The sequence below is a fragment of the Entelurus aequoreus genome, linkage group LG10 (genome assembly GCF_033978785.1).
Source record: "Entelurus aequoreus isolate RoL-2023_Sb linkage group LG10, RoL_Eaeq_v1.1, whole genome shotgun sequence".
Classification (NCBI taxonomy): domain Eukaryota; kingdom Metazoa; phylum Chordata; class Actinopteri; order Syngnathiformes; family Syngnathidae; genus Entelurus; species Entelurus aequoreus.
Genome location: NC_084740.1, coordinates 31,635,613 through 31,659,225, shown reverse-complemented (window position 1 = coordinate 31,659,225; position 23,613 = coordinate 31,635,613). Strand labels below are relative to the sequence as shown.

Sequence of the window (23,613 nt, the reverse complement as noted above, 5' to 3'; positions counted from 1 at the left end):
ATAGAAATGAGAAATGTTTATATATACTGTAAATAAGAAAGACTTAGAGTCCGTCTGCTGATCTCAAAAAGAGCCAAAGCTGTCAAAGAGCTGAGGGACCATCTTCAAAGTGCAATGCTGAAACCAATAATGCAAACAATAAAATGTAACTTCCAGGGTTTGAGATTAACGTAGTCCTGTCGTCCCGGGGACGGTAAAAAAAATGCACGGGACGAAATTAAATGCTCCCCGGGATGATGGCTTTTAACCATTTTTTTTCATTTTCTTTTTATGTATTTATTCATTTTACATTTTATATTAAATGTCTTGGTTTTTCCTCCCTCTGAAAATCCTATGAAATGTTTAACAAGCCATCCTATAATAATACAACAGCGATTAATGTAACAACACAATAAAACAAATATATTTAATGATGTTTTTTTCATTATTTTAACAATAGGCTAATGTATATTACTTTAAATAGATTCTACAAGAAACACAAAACTTAAAAACTAAATTATTTACAATTGCAAACACAAGGTTTCGAGCAGCTTCACTCATTGTAAAGGAAGACGGAAGTCCACGCAGGAGAAAAATGACTACAAAGATGGTGTCTGGGTTATTCTTATATACATATATATATATATATATATATATATATATATATATATATATATATATATATATATATATATATATATATATATATATATACATATTAAGTCTTTCAAATATATATATATATATATATATATATATATATATATATATATATATATATATATATATATATATATATATATATATATATATATATATATATATATATATATATATATATATATACAGTATATATATATATATATTCTCCCCGTGACTGCGTGGGTTCCCTCCGGGTACTCCAGCTTCCTCCCACCTCCAAAGACATGCACCTGGGGATAGGTTGATTGGCAACACTAAATTGGCCCTAGTGTGTGAATGTGAGTGTGAATGTTGTCTGTCTATCTGTGTTGGCCCTGCGATGAGGTGGCGACTTGTCCAGGGTGTACCCCGCCTTCCGCCCGATTGTAGCTGAGATAGGCTCCAGCGCCCCCCACGACCCCGAAGGGAATAAGCGGTAGAAAATGGGTGGATGGATATACATATATATATATATGAAAGACTTAAAGGTATACTAGAGCAGTGGTTCTCAACCTTTTTTCAGTGATGTACCCCCTGTGAAAATTGTTTTAATTCAAGTACCCCCTAATCAGAGCAATCAATCAATCAATCAATCAATCAATAAATCAATGTTTATTTATATAGCCCTAAATCACAAGTGTCTCAAAGGGCTGTACAAGCCACAACGACATCCTCGGTACAGAGCCCACATACGGGCAAGGAAAAACTCACCCCAGTGGGACGTCGGTGAATGACTATGAGAAACCTTGGAGAGGACCGCATATGTGGGTAACCCCCCCCCCCCCCTCTAGGGGAGACCGAAAGCAACGGATTGTGAAAGTCCAGTCCACAGTGGATCCAACACATCAGCGGGAGTCCAGTCCACAGCGGGGCCAACAGGAAACCATCCCGAGCGGAGACGGGTCAGCAGCGCAGAGATGTCCCCAACCGATGCACAGGCTAGTGGTCCACCCGGGGTCCCGGCTCTGGACAGCCAGCACTTCATCCATGGCCACCGGACCTATGCAACTCCCCCTCGCAAGGGACAGGGGAGAAGAGGAGAGAAGAAAAAGAAACGGCAGATCAACTGGTCTAAAAAAGGGGGGGTCTATTTAAAGGCTAGGTTATACAAATGAGTTTTAAGATGGGACTTAAATGCTTCTACTGAGGTAGCATCTCTAACTGTTACCGGGAGGGCATTCCAGAGTACTGGAGCCCGAATAGAAAACGCTCTATAGCCCGCAGACTTTTTTTTGGCTCTGGGAATCACTAATAAGCCGGAGTTCTTTGAACGCAGATTTCTTGTCGGGACATATGGTACAATACAATCGGCGAGATAGGCTGGAGCTAAACCGTGTAGTATTTTATACGTAAGTAGTAAAACCTTAAAGTCGCATCTTAAGTGCACAGGAAGCCAGTGCAAGTGAGCCAGTATAGGCGTAATATGATCAAACTTTCTTGTTTTTGTCAAAAGCCTTGCAGCTGCATTTTGTACCATCTGTAATCTTTTAATGCTAGACATGGGGAGGCCCGAAAATAATACGTTACAGTAATCGAGACGAGACGTAACGAACGCATGAATAATGATCTCAGCGTCGCTAGTGGACAAGATGGAACGAATTTTAGCGATATTACGGAGATGAAAGAAGGCCGTTTTAGTAACACTCTTAATGTGTGACTCAAACGAGAGAGTTGGGTCGAAGATAATACCCAGATTCTTTACCGAGTCTCCTTGTTTAATTGTTTGGTTGTCAAATGTTAAGGTGGTATTATTAAATAGATGTTGGTGTCTAGCAGGACCGATAATCAGCATTTCCGTTTTCTTAGCGTTGAGTTGCAAAAAGTTAGCGGACATCCATTGTTTAATTTCATTAAGACACGCCTCCAGCTGACTACAGTCCGGCGTGTTGGTCAGCTTTAGGGGCATGTAGAGTTGAGTGTCATCAGCATAACAGTGAAAGCTAACACCGTACTTGCGTATGATGTCACCCAGCGGCAGCATGTAAATACTAAAGAGTGCAGGGCCAAGAACCGAACCCTGGGGAACTCCGCACGTTACCTTGACATAGTCCGAGGTCACATTGTTATGGGAGACGCACTGCATCCTGTCAGTAAGATAAGAGTTAAACCAAGACAAGGCTAAGTCTGACATCCCAATACGTGTTTTGATACGCTCTAATAAAATATTATGATCAACAGTATCGGCTGATTTCCCTTTCCAATCAATCAATCAATCAATGTTTATTTATATAGCCCTAAATCACAAGTGTCTCAAAGGGCTGTACAAGCCACAACGACATCCTCAGTACAGAGCCCACATACGGGCAAGGAAAACTCACCCCAGTGGGACGTCAATGTGAATGACTATGAGAAACCTTGGAGAGGACCGCATATGTGGGTAAACCCCCCCACCCCTCTAGGGGAGACCGAAAGCAATGGATGTCGAGTGGGTCTGACATAATATTGTGAAAGTCCAACACATCAGCGAAAGTCCAGTCCATAGTGGGGCCAGCAGGAACCATCCCGAGCGGAGACGGGTCAGCAGCGTAGAGATGTCCCCATCCGATGGACAGGCTAGCGGTCCACCCCGGGTTGGGAGCAGAGTAGAAAAGAAAAGAAAAGAAACGGCAGATCAACTGGTCTAAAAAGGGAGTCTATTTAAAGGCTAGAGTATACAAATTAGTTTTAAGATGAGACTTAAATGCTTCTACTGAGGTAGCATCTCTAACTTTTACCGGGAGGGCATTCCATAGTATTGGAACCCGAATAGAAAACACTCTATAGCCCGCAGACTTTTTTTGGGCTCTGGGAATCACTAATAAGCCGGAGTTCTTTGAACGCATATTTCTTGCCGGGACATATGGTACAATACAATCGGCAAGATAGGCAGGAGCTTGACCGTGTAGTATTTTATACGTAAGTAGTAAAACCTTAAAGTCGCATCTTAGGTGCACAGGAAGCCAGTGCAAGTGAGCCAGTATAGGCGTAATATGATCAAACTTTCTTGTTTTTGTCAAAAGTCTAGCAGCCGCATTTTGTACCATCTGTAATCTTTTAATGCTAGACATAGGGAGGCCCGAAAATAAAACGTTACAGTAATCGAGACGAGATGTAACGAACGCATGGATAATGATCTCAGCATCGCTTGTGGACAAAATGGAACGAATTTTAGCGATATTACGGAGATGAAAGAAGGCCGTTTTAGTAACACTCTTAATGTGTGACTCAAACGAGAGAGTTGGGTCGAAGATAATACCCAGATTCTTTACCGAGTCGCCTTGTTTAATTGTTTGGTTGTCAAATGTTAAGGTGGTATTATTAAACAGATATCGGTGTTGAGCAGGACCGATAATCAGCATTTCCGTTTTCTTAGCGTTGAGTTGCAAAAAGTTAGCGGACATCCATTGTTTAATTTCATTAAGACACGCCTCCAGCTGACTACAATCCGGCGTGTTGGTCAGCTTTAGGGGCATGTAGAGTTGAGTGTCATCAGCATAACAGTGAAAGCTAACACCGTATTTGCGTATGATGTCACCTAGCGGCAGCATGTAAATACTAAAGAGTGCAGGGCCAAGAACCGAACCCTGGGGAACTCCGCACGTTACCTTAACATAGTCCGAGGTCACATTGTTATGGGAGACACACTGCATCCTGTCAGTAAGATAAGAGTTAAACCAAGACAAGGCTAAGTCTGACATCCCAATACGTGTTTTGATACGCTCTAATAAAATATTATGATCAACAGTATCGAAAGCGGCGCTAAGATCAAGAAGCAGCAACATCGATGACGCATCAGAATCCATCGTTAGCAATAGATCATTAGTAATTTTTGCGAGGGCTGTCTCCGTAGAGTGATTTGCCCTGAAACCGGATTGAAAAGGTTCACAGAGATTGTTAGACGCTAAGTGTTCATTTAGCTGCTGTGCGACAATTTTTTCGAGGATTTTCGAGATAAACGGAAGGTGGGACACCGGCCGGTAGTTTACCATGAGGTCAGGATCGAGGTTAGGTCTTTTGAGTAGAGGATGAATAACCGCTTTTTTGAATGCCAGGGGAACAGTGCCACAGGAAAGTGATAAGTTTATAATATTTAACACTGATGGACCTAATAATACAAAAAGCTCCTTGATAAGTTTCCCAGGAATTGGGTCAAGTAAACATGTTGTTTGTTTTGTCCCATTTACACGTTTTAACAATTCCTCCAATGTTATTTCATCAAAGAGAGAGAAACTATTTTGGAGGGCAGTGTCCGTCGTATATACAGTCGTATCTGTGTTAATAGAACCCAGTTGTAGCTGAGATGCATTGTCTTTAATCTCTTTTCTAATGACTTCAAGTTTCTTATTAAAGAAATTCATAAAGTCATCTGCTGAGTGGGTGGAGCTACTGGGAGGAGTCTCTTGTTGGGTTAGCGATGCTACTGTACTAAACAAAAATTTAGGATCATTTTTGTTGAGGTGGATGAGATTTGAGTAATATTTAGCTTTAGCTGAGGTAAGTATGCGTTTATAAGTTATTAAACTATCACACCATGCTTGATGGAAAACCTCAAGTTTAGTCGCACGCCATTTGCGTTCCAGCTTTCTACATGATAATTTCTGGGCTTTAGTTTCTTCTGTAAACCATGGGGTAGGCCTTTTAGGGGCCCTTTTTAGCTTTAGCGGTGCTACACTATCAATGGTGTCGCGCAGGGCGTCGTTAAAGTTGTTAGTGAGGTTATCAATAGAGCCCACATAATTTGGGAATGGTGCCATTACCGAAGGCAGTAGGTCAGTAAGAGTCGTCGTTGTGGCAGCATTAATGTTGCGGCTGCTATAGTAGTTATTATTATTATTATTAGTTTGTTGACAATGAGTCAGAACTTCGAATTTTATAAGGTAATGATCGGACATTACTTTAGTGTACGGGAGTATCGTAACTTTAGAGGTGGTGACACCCCTGACAAGCACTAGATCTATCGTATTACCGTTGCGATGCGTGGGTTCATTTATTATTTCTGTAAGACCACAGCTATCAATTATAGTCTGGAGCGCCACGCATGGAGGGTCCGATGGGGTATTCATATGGATATTAAAGTCCCCCATTATGATTATACTGTCGGCGTGCGTCACTAGATCAGCAACAAACTCTGAGAATTCACTGATGAAGTCCGAATAGGGCCCAGGGGGGCGGTTGATAACAGCCAGGTGGAGAGGCAGCGGTGTGACAAACCTCATAGTGAGCACCTCAAACGAGTTATATTTATTATTTAGGTTAGGTGTAAAATTATAGTTTTCATTGTATATTAGTGCGGCACCCCCTCCCCTTTTAAGAGGACGGGCAACATGTGCATTGGTATAGTTAGGAGGAGATGCCTCATTTAGCGCAAAAAAATCGTCTGGTTTGAGCCAGGTCTCGGCGAGACCAACGACGTCAAGTTTGTTGTCTCTAATGACCTCATTAACTAATAACGTTTTGGAAGATAATGATCTTATGTTTAAAAAGCCCATATTATAGGTAGTGGGCTGTTTTGAGGATTGTTTGTTGAAATTATCCGAAGTAGCAATATTAATAATATTGCGTTTATTATGCGTAGTGCACTTTAAATAGTTTCGACCATATCTAGGAATTGATATGACGGGAATTTTCAGATTGTTTGCTTGATGCTGCGATAAACTGAACGCATCATAGTTAGCCACCTCAGTACAATGTATGTCTGCCTCTGACACCGTCACAAAAGAAAAAACATTATGTGAGTTGTGTTTTATTCTAAGAGAATTGCTATGTGTGCAGGGATTGTCCAGCCTGGCGCCGGCTAGTTCTAGTTTAAATGACTTCTTACCCGGACACTCCACGCTTCTTTGGTTAGCTTTTCCCTTTGTTGTTAGCCCCGCTCGGCATCCCCGCTTCTGCTTCCGCTCACACCGCTTACGTCGCCTCCATTGGCGGTCCCCGCTAATACTTGACTCCGCTGCTACAAAGGCCGCTCGATGTAGCCCGCAAAGTATTCCCATGCTAGCGAGGAGGTCCACCGTACATGCATCTTTCAGTCTATAACGACCCGATCCATCCACATCCAGAATTGTCTGTCGGTCGTATGTGATCACAGAGTGTTCACGCTTTGAGCCAGCCATGAAATTGACAGAAATGACGGGTGTTTTTTGCCAAATCGCTCTACACTCCCAAGAGCGTCTTCAAGCTGCTGCATTTCAATGCGCCGCCATTTATTATTTATTATACAATGCAAAAATGTCAATTTCTGCACAGGGTTAATTGCTGTCACTTTATCCTCTATTATCCAACATTTTTCCCCGTCAGATTTGGACAACCATATGTTGTTAAAAATAGTTTTTAATCATATTTATTTTATATTGTTTTTTATATTGGTTTTATATGTAATTATTTTTTCTTTTTATTCAGTCATTGGTGGAGCTAAGGATAATGTTTGAATATTGTTTTTAATATTGTTGTGCAGCACTTTGGAAACATTTTGTTGTTTAAATGTGCTATATAAATCAAGTGGATTGGATTGGATTGTCACACTGCCAGCTTGTCCCATTTCAGTCCTAACATGTCCAAACACACATTTACCTATGTGAACAAGTCATTACCTGTGGTTGTCTCCTTAATTGACTGCATGGCTGCCAGCTCCTCCGTGATTTGAAAGTCTGTAGTTATCCCACGTAAGAAGATGAGCAGCTGGGCGGTGTCACGTACATTGCAGCTCTCATCCAATTAAAGCCAGCGAAAAACAGTCCATGTCTCCAGGCATATCAGCGCAACAGAGTCCAATAAGCACTCCTTAATAAACTCTCCGTCAGAAAACGCCTTACTTTTTCTGGCGCTTTTGTGAGAAATGACGAAACTTGTCCTGACGGCTGCATCTCTGGGGGTGTGAAATTTGGCAAAAAGTCCTTGTTGGGTTTGCAGTTTTACCATCAACGCATCAGCCTCCCTTGTGCGCTCTTCATCAGACACATTCCGGTATTTTCCCTCGTGCTTCGTCATGTAGTGGCGATTCAAATGATATTCTTTAAACACAGCAACATGTGTACCACAAATTAAGCACACGGCTTTACCTTTACTTGGCAGTCCATGTCTTGTTGAAAACACAGCATTCGTCATCAACTTTTCTCTTTTTAGCGTCTCATCACTTGTCGCTGTGCACCTTCCCTCACAGGTTACACCCGGACATACGCCAATAAATAACACATTTCAAAATAAAAGCAGCACAGTTGTATTGCGTGCACGACATTGATGTTTTTTAAACTTTATTTTGTAATTTGTGATTGCGCACACGCGCATACGTCCACACGGAAGTAATACAAATAACGCTTTTCAAAACAAAAGCAGCACCGTTGTATTGCACACTCGACATAGATACTTTTTAAAATGTATTTTGTAATTTATGATTGGCCTCACGCGGGCCGGACAGGGATGCACAAGGGCCGGATGCGGCCCGCGGGCCGCAGAATGCCCAGGTCTGCCTTACGCTATGAAGTGAGGGGAAACTGAGTGAATAATGACAGGTTATATGATTATTTATTTAAACTCATATTCGGGTCACTTTATAATGAATATGTCGGCATGTATTTGTAAAAAATAAAAAATAAAATTCTTTTTTTTTTTAACACCAAATTATTTAGGGGGGGCTTAAGAATATTTTAGGGGGGCTTGAGCCCCCCTAAAATAGGCCTAACAACGCCAATGATGTAACAATCACACATGTGCATAAAAATGAACACTTTTAAAATAATTTCAAGAGTTTTATCTAAATTCCTAATTTCTCAATGTTTCTGAAGACAACAGGTCATACTCTCTGAAGTGTATTTAGAAATGAACATCTGAGTCTCAGTTTGATTCATTCATGCTAAACCCATTCACATGTCCTAAATAAAAAGCATTTTTGTAAAAATATAAGTACGTTCCGACTACTTAACTTACTGACAGTCTCAATTTATGAAATAAAAATAAGCCTGCAATACCAGGTCCTACACACAGATGACTGTATTGCGCCTTAGCTCTGTTATTGATCCTTGTCTGTAAGAGGCAGAGCTAAAGCAAAAACTTCAGCGTGTCTTTAATAAATTATTTATACGATTTACAGTAGGTCTGGAGTTATATTTATGCCATAATTGTGAGGTCGCAAAAGCAGATTTTGATCACACAATAATTTATTTTGCAAACACATATATGCTAACGTTTTGATTTGTATGTTCGCTACCCACGACTGTTATGTTGTTGATGCACGATATGCTACTGTTATGTCCTGGTTGGCCTTAAGCTACAACTCACGTGTAAGTCTTTCTTTATTATGCTAAGCTAAGTTTTACCTCTGGCTTCCCGTGCGCCTCCAAGTGGCACGTCCCGTTTTGTATTTTTGCCTTGTATTTGGAATGAAAAGACTCTTACCTGCAGGCGGAGTCGTGGCCATGGCGGAGAGGGTATACGTCTCGGGGGGCTAAGGGTTGCGTCACTGCTGTTTGCAGATGATGTGGTCCTGATGGCACCTTCGGTTCGTGACCTTCAGCTCTCACTGGATCGGTTCGCAGCCGAGTGTTCAGCGGCTGGAATGAGGATCAGCATCTCCAAATCTGAGGCCATGGTTCTCAGCAGGAAACCGATGGTTTGTACAGTCCGGGTAGGGGACAGGACTCTGTCCCAGGTGGAGGAGTTTAAGTATCTCGGGGTCTTGTTCACGAGTGAGGGAAAGATGGAGAAGGAAATCAGCCGGAGAATCGGAGCAGCTGGGGCAGTATTGCAGTCTCTCTGCCGCACTGTTGTGACGAAACGGGAGCTGAGCCAGAAGGCAAAGCTCTCGGTCTACCGAGCTATCTACATTCCTACTCTCACCTATGGTCATGAAGTGTGGGTAATGACCGAAAGAATAAGATCGCGGATAGAAGCGGCCGAAATGAGTTTCCTCAGAAGGGTGGCTGGCATCTCCCTTAGAGATAGGGTGAGAAGTTCAGTCACCCGAGAGAGACTCGGAGTAGAGCCGCTGCTCCTTCGCTTGGAAAGGAGCCAGCTTAGGTGGTTCGGGCATCTCGTGCGGATGCCTCACGAGCGTCTCCCTAGGGAGGTCCTCGTTGCACGTCCCACTGGGAGGAGGCCCCGCGGCAGACCAAGGACCAGATGGGGGGATTACATCTCCTCTCTGGCCTGGGAACGCTTCGGGATTCCCCAGGAGGAAGTCGCAAATGTTGCTCTGGAGAGGGAAGTCTGGGGGTCTTTGCTGGAGCTGCTGTCCCCGCGACCCGATTCCGGATAAGCGGTTGAAGATGGATGGATGGATGGAGACTCTTACCTGCATGCTGCTTTTGCCACTTCCTGTCCTTCTACATCCTGGGAACACGACCATTGCTACAAAGTTACCTGAACGCAACATTTTTAACACAAAACTGCATGGAACTATTGTGTCAGCAAGTTAGGTAGTCTGAATTTATATTTTGTACCAAAATGTTTTTTTTCTTTTAAACGTGAATGATTTAGCATGAATTAATCAAACTGACTGTGATGACGTGTCCCGTCAGGTGTCACTTGATTTGTTGTTTCCTTAGTTTTGTGTTTATTTTCTGGGCAGTGCTCTTATTTTAGTTCCATTTCCTGTATGTCTCCCTGAGCGCTTTTTCCCTGTCACCTGCCGCTGATTGGCAGCCTGGCCACACCTGGTCGTGGTTGCCAATCAGGCTTCTATTTATGCCTGCCTCGCCCTCCAGTCAGGGCTCAAAGACTGTTTTATATGGAAGTAGAATTGTCTCACATCAACTTTTATACATCAATATGATGTTAATACATATGCATATATTAATAAATATACAAATACAAATATGAATGTGATATACAAATAAATAAATCATTTGTATGAATAAACACGTATTTGTAAATATATTTTTGAGATTTGAAAATATATATAAATAAAATTTGTAAATATAAAAATGTGACATATAAATAAATCAATAATTTCTATAAATAAACATGTGTTTGTAAATATATTTTTGAGATTTGAATATAAATATGCTTGATTTTGTATTTGTATTTGTATTGAATTTGCATATGTGGATCGCTTTTTTGCTTTTGCATTCCTACCACAAACCAGATGCACAAATAAATGTGGAGTTACACACTGCCCTGAACAACCAGCAGAGGGCACTGCAGCCAGAGCGGTCTGGGTCACAGAGCATTATATGCATTATATGCAAAATACCCGGAGTTCTCTGCACAAAAACAATCCACGTCTTTACAGAGAGAACGCACAATGGGCCTGAGCTGGCTAATGTTGGCGTTGTATTAGCTAATGCTAATTTATCCAGTTAATCTGAAAGACCATGCTAGCTGCTTATTTTATTGTATCAATGCCGTTTAATGACCTTGTCCCGATGTAGATACTGATTTTTTATCAGTGCAATGTGTGTCAAATAATCCCAAAAGTCATGATGTAATATGACCCTCCCTAGTGTGCCTCTGATTGGCTTGCCAGTGTCTAACCATGTCTGTGACCCAGACTGCTCTGGCTGCAGTGCCCTCTGCTGGTTGTTCAGGGGAGTGTGTAACTCCACATTTGTTTGTGCATCTGGTTTGTGGTAGGAATGTCTCATCGACACGAAAGCAAAAAAGCGATCCACATATGCAAATTCAATACAAATTAAATACAAAATCAAGCATATTTATATTAAAATCTCAAAAATATATTTACAACTACACGTTTATTTATACAAATTCTTGATTTATTTGTACGTCACATTTGTTTTTGTATTTGTATATTTATTAATATATGCATATTAGGGCTGTGAATCTTTGGGTGTCCCACGATTCGATTCAATATCGATTCTTGGGGTCACGATTTGATTCAAAATCGATTTTTTTTCAATTCAACACGGTTCTCGATTCAAAAATGATTTTTTTCCCGATTCAAAACGATTCTCTATTCATTCAATACATAGGATTTCAGCAGGATCTACCCCAGTTTGCTGACATGCAAGCAGAGTAGTAAATTTTTGTAAAAAGCTTTTATAATTGTAAAGGACAATGTTTTATCAACTGATTGCAATAATGCAAATTTGTTTTAACTATTAAATGAACTAAAAATATGACTTATTTTATCTTTGTGAAAATATTGGACACAGTGTGTTGTCAAGCTTATGAGATGCGATGCAAGTGTAAGCCACTGTGACACTATTGTTCTTTTTTTGGGGGGGAGGGGGCGTGGTTAAGAGGGGAGGAGTATATTTACAGCTAGAATTCACCAACTCGAGTATTTCATATATATTTCATATATATATATATATATATATATATATATATATATATATATATATATATATATATATATATATATATATATATATATATATATATATATATATATATATATATGATCACGGGGGCAGTAGCTTGAGCAGAAAAGCCCAGACTTCCACCCAGCTTCTTCGTCCAGCTCCTGTCGGGGGATGCCAAGGCATTCCCAGGCCAGCTGGGAGACACTGTCTCGCCAACCTGTCCTGAATCTTCCCCATGGCCTCCTACCAGTCATATGTGCCCTAAACATCTCCCCAGGGAAGCGTCCAAAGGGGAATCCTTGCCAGATGCACAAGTCACCTCATCTGGCTCCTCTCGATGTGGACGAGCAGCTGCTTTAGTCCGAGCCTTCCGGAATGACAGAGCTTCTCACCCTATCTCTAAGAGAGAGCCACGCCACCCTACGGAGGAAACTCATTTCGGCCACTTGTACCCGCGATCTTGTCCTTTTGGACACAACCCAAAGCTCATGACCGTTAGTGAGGATAGTGTGGAGAATGCATATATTTTTAAGTGTTCTTTCTTTATCCATAGTCATGTTTAAAGCACCTAATATTTTTCCATGTGTACACTTCGTGCTTTTTCCTTATGTTCGTTAGTAAACTCTGTGTTTCACCTTGAAAGCGCTGGAATGTCTATTGGGAGTATAATGTACTCACTTTTAGCTTGGAAGAAACTCTTTCGTTTCCGTTTCCGTTTTCATTTGTGAGTTCCTTAACACAATAAAAGCATATCCACTTGCCCAACCTTCATAATAAGAGTCATATATTACATAACAATAAAGTAATACATTTACAAAACAGTTTTAACAGGCGTCCCTTACATACTTGAACTCCTCCACCTGGGGTACGATCTCATCCGCAACCTGGAGATGACGTCCCACCCTTTTCCGGGCAAAAAACAACAAAGTAGCCTTGTGGTCAGAGTGTCTGCCCTGAGATCGGTAGGTTGTGAGTTCAAACCCCGGCCGAGTCATACCAAAGACTATAAAAATGGGACCCATTACCTCCCTGCTTGGCACTCAGCATGAAGGGTTGGAATTGGGGGTTAAATCACCAAATGCTCCCATCACCTCCCAGGGGGTGGAACAAGGGGATGGGTCAAATGCAGAGAGTAATTTCACCACACCTTGTAAGTGTATGACTATCAGTGGTATTTTAACTTTAACTTTAAAACAACATTTGTCATTGTTACATAATATCTCAGTGGTGTGGTGCTTGATGTTTTGTGGTGTCCTTGAGGTGCATTGCAACAATGGAAATTACAGGGATATGTTGCGTGCAGGATCATCAATATAACATGTTGACACATCTCTGGTGTGCAAAGAATTGGGAATTTTTCAATTTAGAATGTTGTAATTGGGAACTTTTCAGAAAAGTTGGATACTGGATTTTACAAGAGATGTGTTTGGATTTTAAACTTTCGTGATAACTCGCTTTTTTCTCCAACTGATATGGTTAAAATAAAGAAAAATGCAGAATCCTAACAAAATATTTAAAAAATTATACTCTCAGACTGACAGTGGCATTTTCACAACTGATTTATTTACTTTTTATGTATTAAATGCATCACTTTATGAAGCACCAACCCTGCAGCCTTCTTAGTAGCAATCAAGCCAGTTTGAGTTGAGCAGCATCCGCGTCACTCTCTGGAGGGGCTTGTAGAATTCCAATAGTTTTGGGCCGACCGAGATATAAAGGTACCCTAAGAGAGAGACAGTAACATTTCAACGCAACTTTATGGCAAGGGGTGGTAGCAAAACAGCTATGACAGAAATTATTGCTCACCGTAATTCTCGAAAACAGCATCTATTTTGGAGCCCACGCCAGGAAAGTCCTGAGCAATGGAATTTGGATATCCGCGATCTATTTGGTCTGTAGCTTCATCAATGCTGTGGCAAAGCACACAAAGAGAGAAACCGTTAATAAAGCCTTTTAAACATGCCAGCACCGTCCCATCAAAACAATTAAATTGTTGAGCAACAATGATGGTTGATGTCATTAAGAGCAAATCAAATAAAGCTAGTTATGGTTTTTGTGGGGAGTGCTCAGAGAGTATGGGGTAACGGACTGTCTAATTGTGGCAGTCCGCTCCCTGTATGATCAGTGTCAGAGCTTGGTCCGCATTGCCGGCAGTAAGTCGGACCCGTTTCCAGTGAGGGTTGGACTCCGCCAAGGCTGCCCTTTGTCACCGATTCTGTTCATAACTTTTATGGACAGAATTTCTAGGCGCAGTCAGGGCGTTGGGAGGTTCCGGTTTGGTGGCTGCAGGATTAGGTCTCTGCATTCTGCAGATGATGTGGTGCTGATGGCTTCATCTGGCCAGGATCTTCAGCTCTCACTGGATCGGTTCGCAGCCGAGTGTGAAGCGACTCAGATGAGAATCAGCACCTCTAAGTCCGAGTCCATGGTTCTCGCCCAGACAAGGGTGGAGTGCCATCTCCGAGTTGGGGAAGAGATCTTGCCCCATGTGAAGGAGTTCAAGTACCTCAGAGTCTTTTTCAGGAGTGAGGAAAGAGTGGATCGTGAGATCGACAGGCGGATCGGTGCGGCGTCTTCAGTAATGTGGACGCTGTACCGATCCATTCTGGTGAAGAAGGAGCTGAGACGGAAGGCAAAGCTCTCAATTTACCGGTCGATCTGCGTTCCCATCCTCACCTATGGTCATGAGCTTTGTGTTATGACCGAAAGGACAAGATCACGGGTACAAGCGGCCAAAATGAGCTTCCTCCGCAGGGTGGCGGGGCTCTCCCTTAGAGTTAGGGTGAGAAGCTCTGTCATTTGAGAGGAACTCAAAGTAGAGCCGCTGCTCCTCCACATTGAGAGGAGCCAGATGAGGTGGTTCGGGCATCTGGTCAGGATGCCACCCGAACGCCTCCCTAGGGAGGTGTTTAGGGCACGTCCGACCAGTAGGAGGTCACGGAGAAGACCCAGGACACGTTGGGAAAACTATGTCTCCCGACTTCGGATAAGCGGAAGAAAATCAAAGCACGGGTAAAATAGCTTTGTGGGGATTGTCTCTACTCAACACTTACCTCCAATATTGCGTGTTTGCAAAAATCAATGTTTTCCCAGTAGGTGTTATGTAGACTGCTGCGTCAATCTTACTGACAGAGGATGGCAAGCCCAGGCTGGTGAGAGGCTTCGGATAACCTGGTATTAAAGTCCTTTCAATGGCCTTAATGCCCCAGTACTGATTACCTAGAGAGAGAAACAGTCAACGGATGTACAGTATGTCACGAAACAAAGTATATTTTTCACATTTTCATGACAGTAACATTAGAGATGTCCCGATCCCAATTACTGATCGGCGATCGTCTGTTGAGATGCCGAGCGCAGCCGATCTTTACCGCATCTGGGTCCCAGTGTTTACGTGGTTAAAGATTGTAGTCATGTGAAAGATTCCTTCGCAAGGGATGCACGCTCAATTATATTTCCTGGATTCCTTGTTACACACATGCAAATGTTTTGCCAGAACACCGGCTCGAATTAGAGCGCACGCTGCACTAAGGGTGTCACCTCTAAGATTTTAACCCTAACCACCATGGCGAAAAATAAACTAAGTGTCTTCCAAGTAACATTATCATTGGAGGACAAGCAGAAATGGAATGGCCAAGCATGCGACACACATACACACACTGAGCAGGACAAAACAAAAAGCTAACCGCTAAATCTTAAACGGAAATTAGGGGTGATCGATCAAAATGTCGATACTATCAATACCTAGTACAGTATAAGTACAAAAACAATACTAAAGTGATTAGATTGATATTTTTATAAAAATGAAATTTCTGTTTTTGGTTAGTATTGTTATCGTTTACAAAGGGACCACTGTATGTAAACGTTTACCTATAGTATTGTTCCCTGAGACGATGTACTGTCATCAAAATGGTTGCTAAAATGTGAGATACTGTATTTAAAAGTTATCCAAAGCTCCATGAGTGTTACCATTGGCGTTGTTATGCCTATTTTAGGGGGGCTCAAGCCCCCCTAAAATATTCTTAAGCCCCCCTAAATAATTTGGTGTTAAAAAAAAAAAAAAATTTTTTTTTTTAGAAATACATGCCGACATATTCATTATAAAGTGGCCCGAATATGAGTTTAAATAAATAATCATATAACCTGTCATTATTCACTCAGTTTCCCCTCACTTCATAGCGTACGGTAGAGAGCCCCTTTAGTCCAATCCATTCCACTTGTTCATTTGGAAAATGCCCACATCACTCAAAATCCAGTCCGCATTTTCTCTGCGACCTTGCTTGCGGTCCTTGGACTTGTTCATATAGAAAATGCACACATCACTCAAAATCCAGTCCGCATTTTCTCTGCGACTTTGCTTGCGGTCCTGCAGGTGTACGAAGCACATTAGCACACAGCACTGCAGAACAAGAACGTGAACGGATGCAAAATGGACATAAGAAACTTTTTCAAGAAAGTAAGTATTCATCACTGCTTGTAGTCAAATGTATTAGCTCCACTTTACACCAGGTCTGTGTTTGACAAAAAGTTACATTCCCGCTCTAAAACAATGCTGCTACTTAGTTAGCTAGTTAGTCTGAAATGCATCATGAAGGTCCTGGTTATTTATACAGTTAAATGTGCACTATTTTTTACCATTTGCTGTCTTTGGGGTTACTTCCTTCTGGAGCATCAGCTGTGTTTCTCACTTTACACATGGAGGAGAACAGGAGCTGAGCTCATTCACGTATGACTATCATCAGTAGATAATAATAATAATCACTCCACAACCCCTATTGACCTGTAGGAGTCAGGGCAGAGAAGCACAGAAAGTGAGAGGGGAGAGGCCTCTACTGGAAAGGTGAGTAGGAGAATAATGATACATATAAATAAATATTAAAACATTTTTTTTTTTAAATGGCTTATCGATAAACCATTTGTTTTATCTATTTCTGGGTGGATCATGTTGACTATTAGTCCTCCTAATTGTCAATCATTCTGGTGATGTTACGTAAGGACATATATATATACATATATATATATATATATATATATATATATATATATATATATATATATATATATATATATATATATATATATATATATATATATATATATATATATATATATATATATATATATATATATAATTTATTTATATAATAGATTGTATTTGTAATCTACTTTACATTTCATTCCAAATCTCAAAATGCTATAGAATAACAACCCTTGGCGTTGTTAGGCCTATTTTGGCGTTGTAATAAATAAATAAATAAAAAATGGCTTATCGATAAGCCATTTGTTTTATTTGATATACATATACATACGTTAATCTTAAGCCCTGGAAGTTACATTTTGTTGTTTGCATTATTTGTTTCAGCATTGCACTTTGAAGATGGTCCCTCAGCTCTTTGACAGCTATGGCTCTTTTTCAGATCAGCAGACGGACTCTAAGTCTTTCTTATTTACAGTATATATAAACGTTTCTCATTTCTATTCAGACTTCCATATATATTTAATTTCCTTGCCATAATATATATATATATATAAATATATTATATACAAGCCAAATTATCCCAATCCAGATATTACTTTAATTCAAGTAATTAAGTAATATTTCCAGGGCTTGAATTTACAACCATTTTAGTCACATATGTGCCCAAAATGTAATCTGTGCAACTTTAAAATATTTGGAAACAAACAATTATTGTATTGTGAGCTAAAGTCGTGGCATTAGCCTCTATGTTGTGAATGAATAACATAGAGGCTAATGCCATGACTTTCATTGTGTTTCAGTGTATCTTGAAGGATCATGCAAGTAATTGTTTCTTGTTGATGCTGTAAACAAAATGTCACTGTGCAAACCCATGTTTGTTGTTGTACTGAACACAGATTGAAAATAAACCGACTGAAATAATAATAATAACAATGAATAATTTCTAAGTCTTTGTTAGCCGTTAGTGAAGTTTTGTGCTTGTGCGCTACGTTCGCTCGCATCCTGTGCATTTTCTGGGGGCTAAGCCCCCCTGTCCTTAAAAGCTAGTGACGCCCCTGAGTGTTACCTTCAAAGAGATGAACCACATTCTTGTTTGGTGCCTCATACGCAGCATCAACTAGGTCGATCCCTGGCCATTTCGTGCTCACTTTACCAAAACGTATCCCGGACACGGCATTCCACCTCCAGTAGTATCTGGGGAGATGTGAAGTTATTCAAAATAAGAATAAAACTGCTTATGGTGGTTGTATGAACAAAATGTGGAAAAAGTACCCGTTTTTAAAGAAGAACAAGTCTCCCCTGATGGACGTGGAAGCATCGAATGCCAGATCCTTGCTGCATTGCTGGTCACGAGGGTTTGGAAGAATGTTTGCTGGGTCTTCTGTTGGTTCCTCTGGTTCGGGTTCAGCAGGCGAGTTTGGTATTGGGGCTTTTGTTGGATCTGCTGTACGGCTACCTGGTGGATTGCGAGAGGGATATTGAACAAGTATGCATTTAAAGGCCTACTGAAATGAATTTTTTATATTTAAATGGGGATAGCAGATCCATTCTATGTGTCATACTTGATCATTTCGCGATATTGCCATATTTTTGCTGAAAGGATTTAGTACAGAACAATGACGATAAAGTTCGCAACTTTTGGTCTCTGATAAAAAAAAGCCTTGCCCCTACTGGAAGTAGTGTGACGACACCGGGGGAAGGACTGCTCATATTTTCCTATTGTTTACACCAGCAGCGAGAGAGATTCGGACCGAGAAAGCGACGACTACCCCATTAATTTGACCGAGGATGAAAGATTTGTGGATGAGGAACGTGAAAGTGAAGGACTAGCGTGCAGTGCAGAACGTATCTTTTTTCGCTCTGACCGTAACTTAGGTACAAGGGTTCATTGGATTCCACACTCTCTCCTTTTTCTTTTGTGAATCACAGATTTGTATTTTAAACCACCTCGGATACTATATCCTCTTGAAAATGAGAGTCGAGAACGCGAAATGGACATTCACAGTGACTTTTATCTCCACGACAATACGTCGATGAAGCTCTTTAGCTACTGAGCTAACGTGATAGCATCGGGCTTTACTGCATATAGAAACAAAACAAATAAGTCCCTGACTGGAAGAATAGACAGAAGATCAACAATACTACCAAACTCTGGACATGTAAATAAACGGTTAATGCTTTCCAGCTTGGCGATGCTTAATAATGCTGTTTCTAACGACGCCATTGAAGCTAACTTAGCTACGGAACCTCGACAGAGCTATGCTAAAAACATTAGCTCTGCACCTACGGCAGCTCTCATCTGCTCATCATGACCCATGCTCACCTGCGTTCCAGCAATCGACGGTACGACGAAGGACTTCACCCGATCACCGATGCGGTTGGCGGCCCGGAGACGGAGGAAGTCAAGGTGAGGTCGTTCAGCTAGCGCGTCTGCTATCCTCAAAGTGCTCCTGGTTGTGTGGCTGTAGTCCGCCGCTAATACACCGATCGCACCTACAGCTTTCTTCTTTGCAGTCTCCATTGTTCATTAAACAAATTGCAAAACATTCACCAACACAGATGTCCAGAATACTGTGGAATTTTGAAATGAAAACAGAGCTTTTTGTATTGGATTCAATGGGCTCCGAATACTTCTGCTTCCACTGTTGACGTCACGCGCAAACGTCATCATATCAAAACGTTTTCAGCCGGAAGTTTGCCGGGAAATTTAAAATTGCACTTTATAAGTTAACCCGGCCGTATTGGCATGTGTTGCAATGTTAAGATTTCATCATTGATATACAAACTATGAGACTGCGTGGTCGGTAGTAGTGGGTTTCAGTAGGCCTTTAAGTACATGTAAAGTTAGAATTTGTATGGCCACTGTACTTCATACTGGTCATTACACATGCTTGCCGGGTCCTATGGAAATTCCTTCATGATTATAAAATGTATACTTCATCTTAAAAGTTAACACTGAAAGTCATGTGATTAATCACAAAACATCACATTCATCATTTATAAACACATCTTGCTGGCAAATTTCAGTTCAAAAAACACTTCAGTATTGTATTTAAAACAGCTAGCAAATAAACTACATTATTTGAAAAAAATTGTTTTAAATGCTCTTGTAATATTAACATGCTAATGTTAGCATGCTAAATTTTTTAGCTACACCTCAGAGTAATATAACTTGCTACATGAGACATGCTAATTGTTAGCACACTAAAATTAGCATGTTACTTTTGCAGCCATACACCCCAGAGTCATAAAACTTGGTACTTTACACATGATATTTTTTTTGCACATTTTGCAGCCATACATCTTAGAATCATATAACTTGGTACTTGACACATGCTAACTGTTAACATGCTGTTATTTGCATGCCAACATGAGAATGTTAGCTTTTTTTTAATAGATACTTTAGAGTTGTACACACACACACACACACACACACACACACACACACACACACACACACACACACACAAACACACACACACACACACACACAGACACACACAGACACACACAGACACACTCACACACGCACACACAGACACACACACACACACACATACACGCACGCACACACACACACACACACACACACACAGATGTGGATATATATATGAATATACAATATACATACATTAATACATAGAGTATAAACATTCTGTATGTACAATACATATACTGTATACATATGTTCATACATTTATGCATATATATATACAGTACATATATGTATATATATATATATATATATATATATATTATATATATATATATATATATATATATATATATATATATATATATATTATATATATATATATATATATATATATATATATATATATACATACATACACACTGCATTAAATAAAAACAATTGCATTATATAAAAAGAACAATAACAAGATTTTCAGCAGAGCATCTACTGGATGTGGTGGGGCATTTGTTTCTAGGGCAGAATTGCCATGGACTGAAAAAACTGTTTGCCCAATCGTTAATCAGCCAAATTGAACTGATTGTGAGACATTGAAACTCACCATAGAGGGCTTGAATGTCTCGTATGTCATCGTCTGGCAGCTTGTAGCCGTTTGTGTTGACAAACTGATAAGTAGGGAACATCAGTGCACTTCTGTCCCTGGAATGGTCCAGACCCAAAGCGTGGCCCAACTCGTGGGCCGCCACCAGCAGCAGATTAACACCTGAATCAGGAAAATCTAGTAAGTGATTTCCCTGTAAGAGATTATTTAGAAATTTCTCCAATTGCTAATTTCTCTCATGCACACTGTCCCCTGGCTCAATAAAGCTGGAAAACAATAAACAAACCTTAAGGATTTTTAACATATTCTTACTCATCCTAGATAACAAAAAATGGCAACTTTCTTAAAACTGCAGTGAAATACTTAATACTTATTCTAACTTTGAATGGGTTACTATATAAAAATATTATACCCTAAAAAAGTACATACTAATTATAATTTTGTTTAAATTGTGTACCTGTTAAAGGCCAGTATGCCTACATAACTCCCCTTCTGCAAAACAAAAAATATATAACATTTTGCTGCATGCTATGAATGAAAAAAACACCAGCATCTGGTGGACAAATATAATAATTAAAAATTAAAAGCCAATTCAGTAGTGTGAATTAAACTCTCACTTTACCATACCAATTTATAGGATTGTGTTAGTGAATTTTAATAAAAATTGCATTTTTCATGTTTTTTTCCGAAGCTTTGCCATTTTAAGCTAATTTAAGGAACATTGTTCTAAAATGTTTTAAATATGAATATTCTCTGGAAACTTAATAGTTTAAAGGTTTTCATGAACCCTTTACAGTGACTCAGCACCTTAGAGTCTGTAGTTACCTGTTTGGTCTAGAGTCCATTGCTCATCGTCGTCAAAGTGGATGTCCCCTCCCAGCTTGCGTCCCGGAGAGTTGGCGTGAGCTACGACTTTCCCGACTCCGTCAAAAGGATATAGGTCCCCGTGATCTGCAGTGGAACAGATATGATGAGAACAGAGGTACGGTTTGGAGAGCCTTTATTCCATCTGGACTCACGTCCCCCCTTGAAGACAATCATGATGTCTGCAGTGTCGCTGGAGATCTGCTTGAAGTCCAGTGGGATGACGTCGCTGTAGAGCTGGAAGGCTTGGGCGATGGTCTCGTCCACTTGTCTCTGGTTTAGATCTGGAGTGTACTGAGTGATCCTGTCAAGGAAATCACACTGACACCATTCTTGTTAAAACACAATAAGGAAATAAACAAGAAACCTGTAGGTGATAAGCCTCTTCTTCCACTTGGGTTCCCCAGCAAAGTGTCCATAGCGGCCGATGTCCGACACGCCACATCTAGGCGCCTTCATAACCGCCAACGTTTCTTGATTCAAGACCCCCTTTACCTGGTAATCCATGGCATTTCGGAGCAAGGGTTAAAACGTGTTAAAAACACAGAATGTTTCTCATATCCACGCTGGTTACCTCCAGTCCGAAGAAAGACTGCATGTCTTCCAGATCTTCGCTAAAGTTGCCCCTGAAGAGGCATGAGGTGTTCCCGATCCCCACATTGCCATAAAACTGTGACAGATACCCCTAATACACAAATACATTTACTGAAGGGATGTTTTGCAGATATTTCAAGCTACTGTTAATACTTTATTACCTCTGCAATGCCTTGCTCGTACGCCGATGGAGTTGGGGCGACGGTGGGTGCAGCCTGAATCGTCGCCAGAACACCAGCGAGCAGCAGTGTCCACAAAGCAGAGAGCTGCATGTTGTTGGACTGTCTGAAACTACGCTAAACAAGACCCCCAGAGCATACACTCGGTCCTCTGCAATGTTCCAGTTGAAGTTATAGGGGGAGTGTCTCTATTTGTACCAGGGGAAGGATTGTTGGCAGGTTTGCCGCATTTTGTTTGATGTGATGATTCATGACATGTTCATGGGTCTCAGACTGTTCTTTTGCACATTTGCACAATTAGGACTTTTCCCACCAGAAGTTCAGGAACTTTAAGTTCATGGAACCTTTAGTTCTGGAACTAAAGGTGTGGTTTGTGTTTCCACCGCATTCACAGTTCAGAGTATTTTAGACAAATCTAGCTGACATTTGGAGGAGTGGTTTAGTATATTTTTACACAGATACCATGCAAATAAACAGACAATATTGGGTGAAATGTATTTTACTTTAGTGTTTGTAAATGAAACACAAAACCATAATATACCAAACGATATGATTTAAAAACCAACTGTACCGGATTTTACATAAAAAGTCAGGTTTTTGGCGACAGTGTCCAACAGTCAGAAAGTCATGCCCTCATAAGTTAAAATATAAAGTTAAAGTACCAATGATTGTCACACACACACTAGGTGTGGTGAGATTATCCTCTGCATTTGACCCATCACCCTCACCCTCTTGGAGGTGAGGGGAGCACCGCCTGGGAATAATTTTTGGTGATTTAACCCCAAATTCCAACCCTTGATGCTGAGTGCCAAGCAGGGAGATAATGGGTGCCACTGTTATAGTCTTTGGTATGACTCGGCCGGGGTTTGAACTCACGACCTACCGATCTCAGGGCGGACACTCTAACCACTAGGCCACTGAGCAGGTCAGGTGAGACCTTATGGTTCATTTCAGCTCTAAATAATAGTGTATATAAACGACAAATGTCAGTGTTTATCTTACGGCGTCGACATGAACACATCAGATGATCTTATTAGCATTAAGATTGGGGCGGTGTGGTACAGATGGTA

The 23,613-nt window shown here is 40.7% G+C and overlaps 2 protein-coding genes across 2 annotated transcripts in view; one reads left to right on the top strand and one right to left on the bottom strand.

Annotated features, from left to right (window-relative positions):
• Window positions 1-23,613, top strand: part of LOC133659137 (uncharacterized) — a 50,376-nt gene that overhangs the window by 6,828 nt on the left and 19,935 nt on the right. The gene's annotated exons all lie outside the window — the stretch shown is intronic.
• LOC133658448 (collagenase 3-like) lies at window positions 13,441-22,722 on the bottom strand. The gene is made up of 11 exons (XM_062060506.1): window positions 22,526-22,722; window positions 22,345-22,455; window positions 22,138-22,265; window positions 21,926-22,074; window positions 21,732-21,857; window positions 20,907-21,068; window positions 18,145-18,328; window positions 17,939-18,066; window positions 14,951-15,116; window positions 13,704-13,807; window positions 13,441-13,620 (listed from the first exon to the last, which is right to left on the bottom strand). Exons 1-11 carry the CDS (start codon window positions 22,634-22,636, stop codon window positions 13,517-13,519), a joined length of 1,473 nt encoding a protein of 490 aa, XP_061916490.1. The 5' UTR covers window positions 22,637-22,722; the 3' UTR covers window positions 13,441-13,516.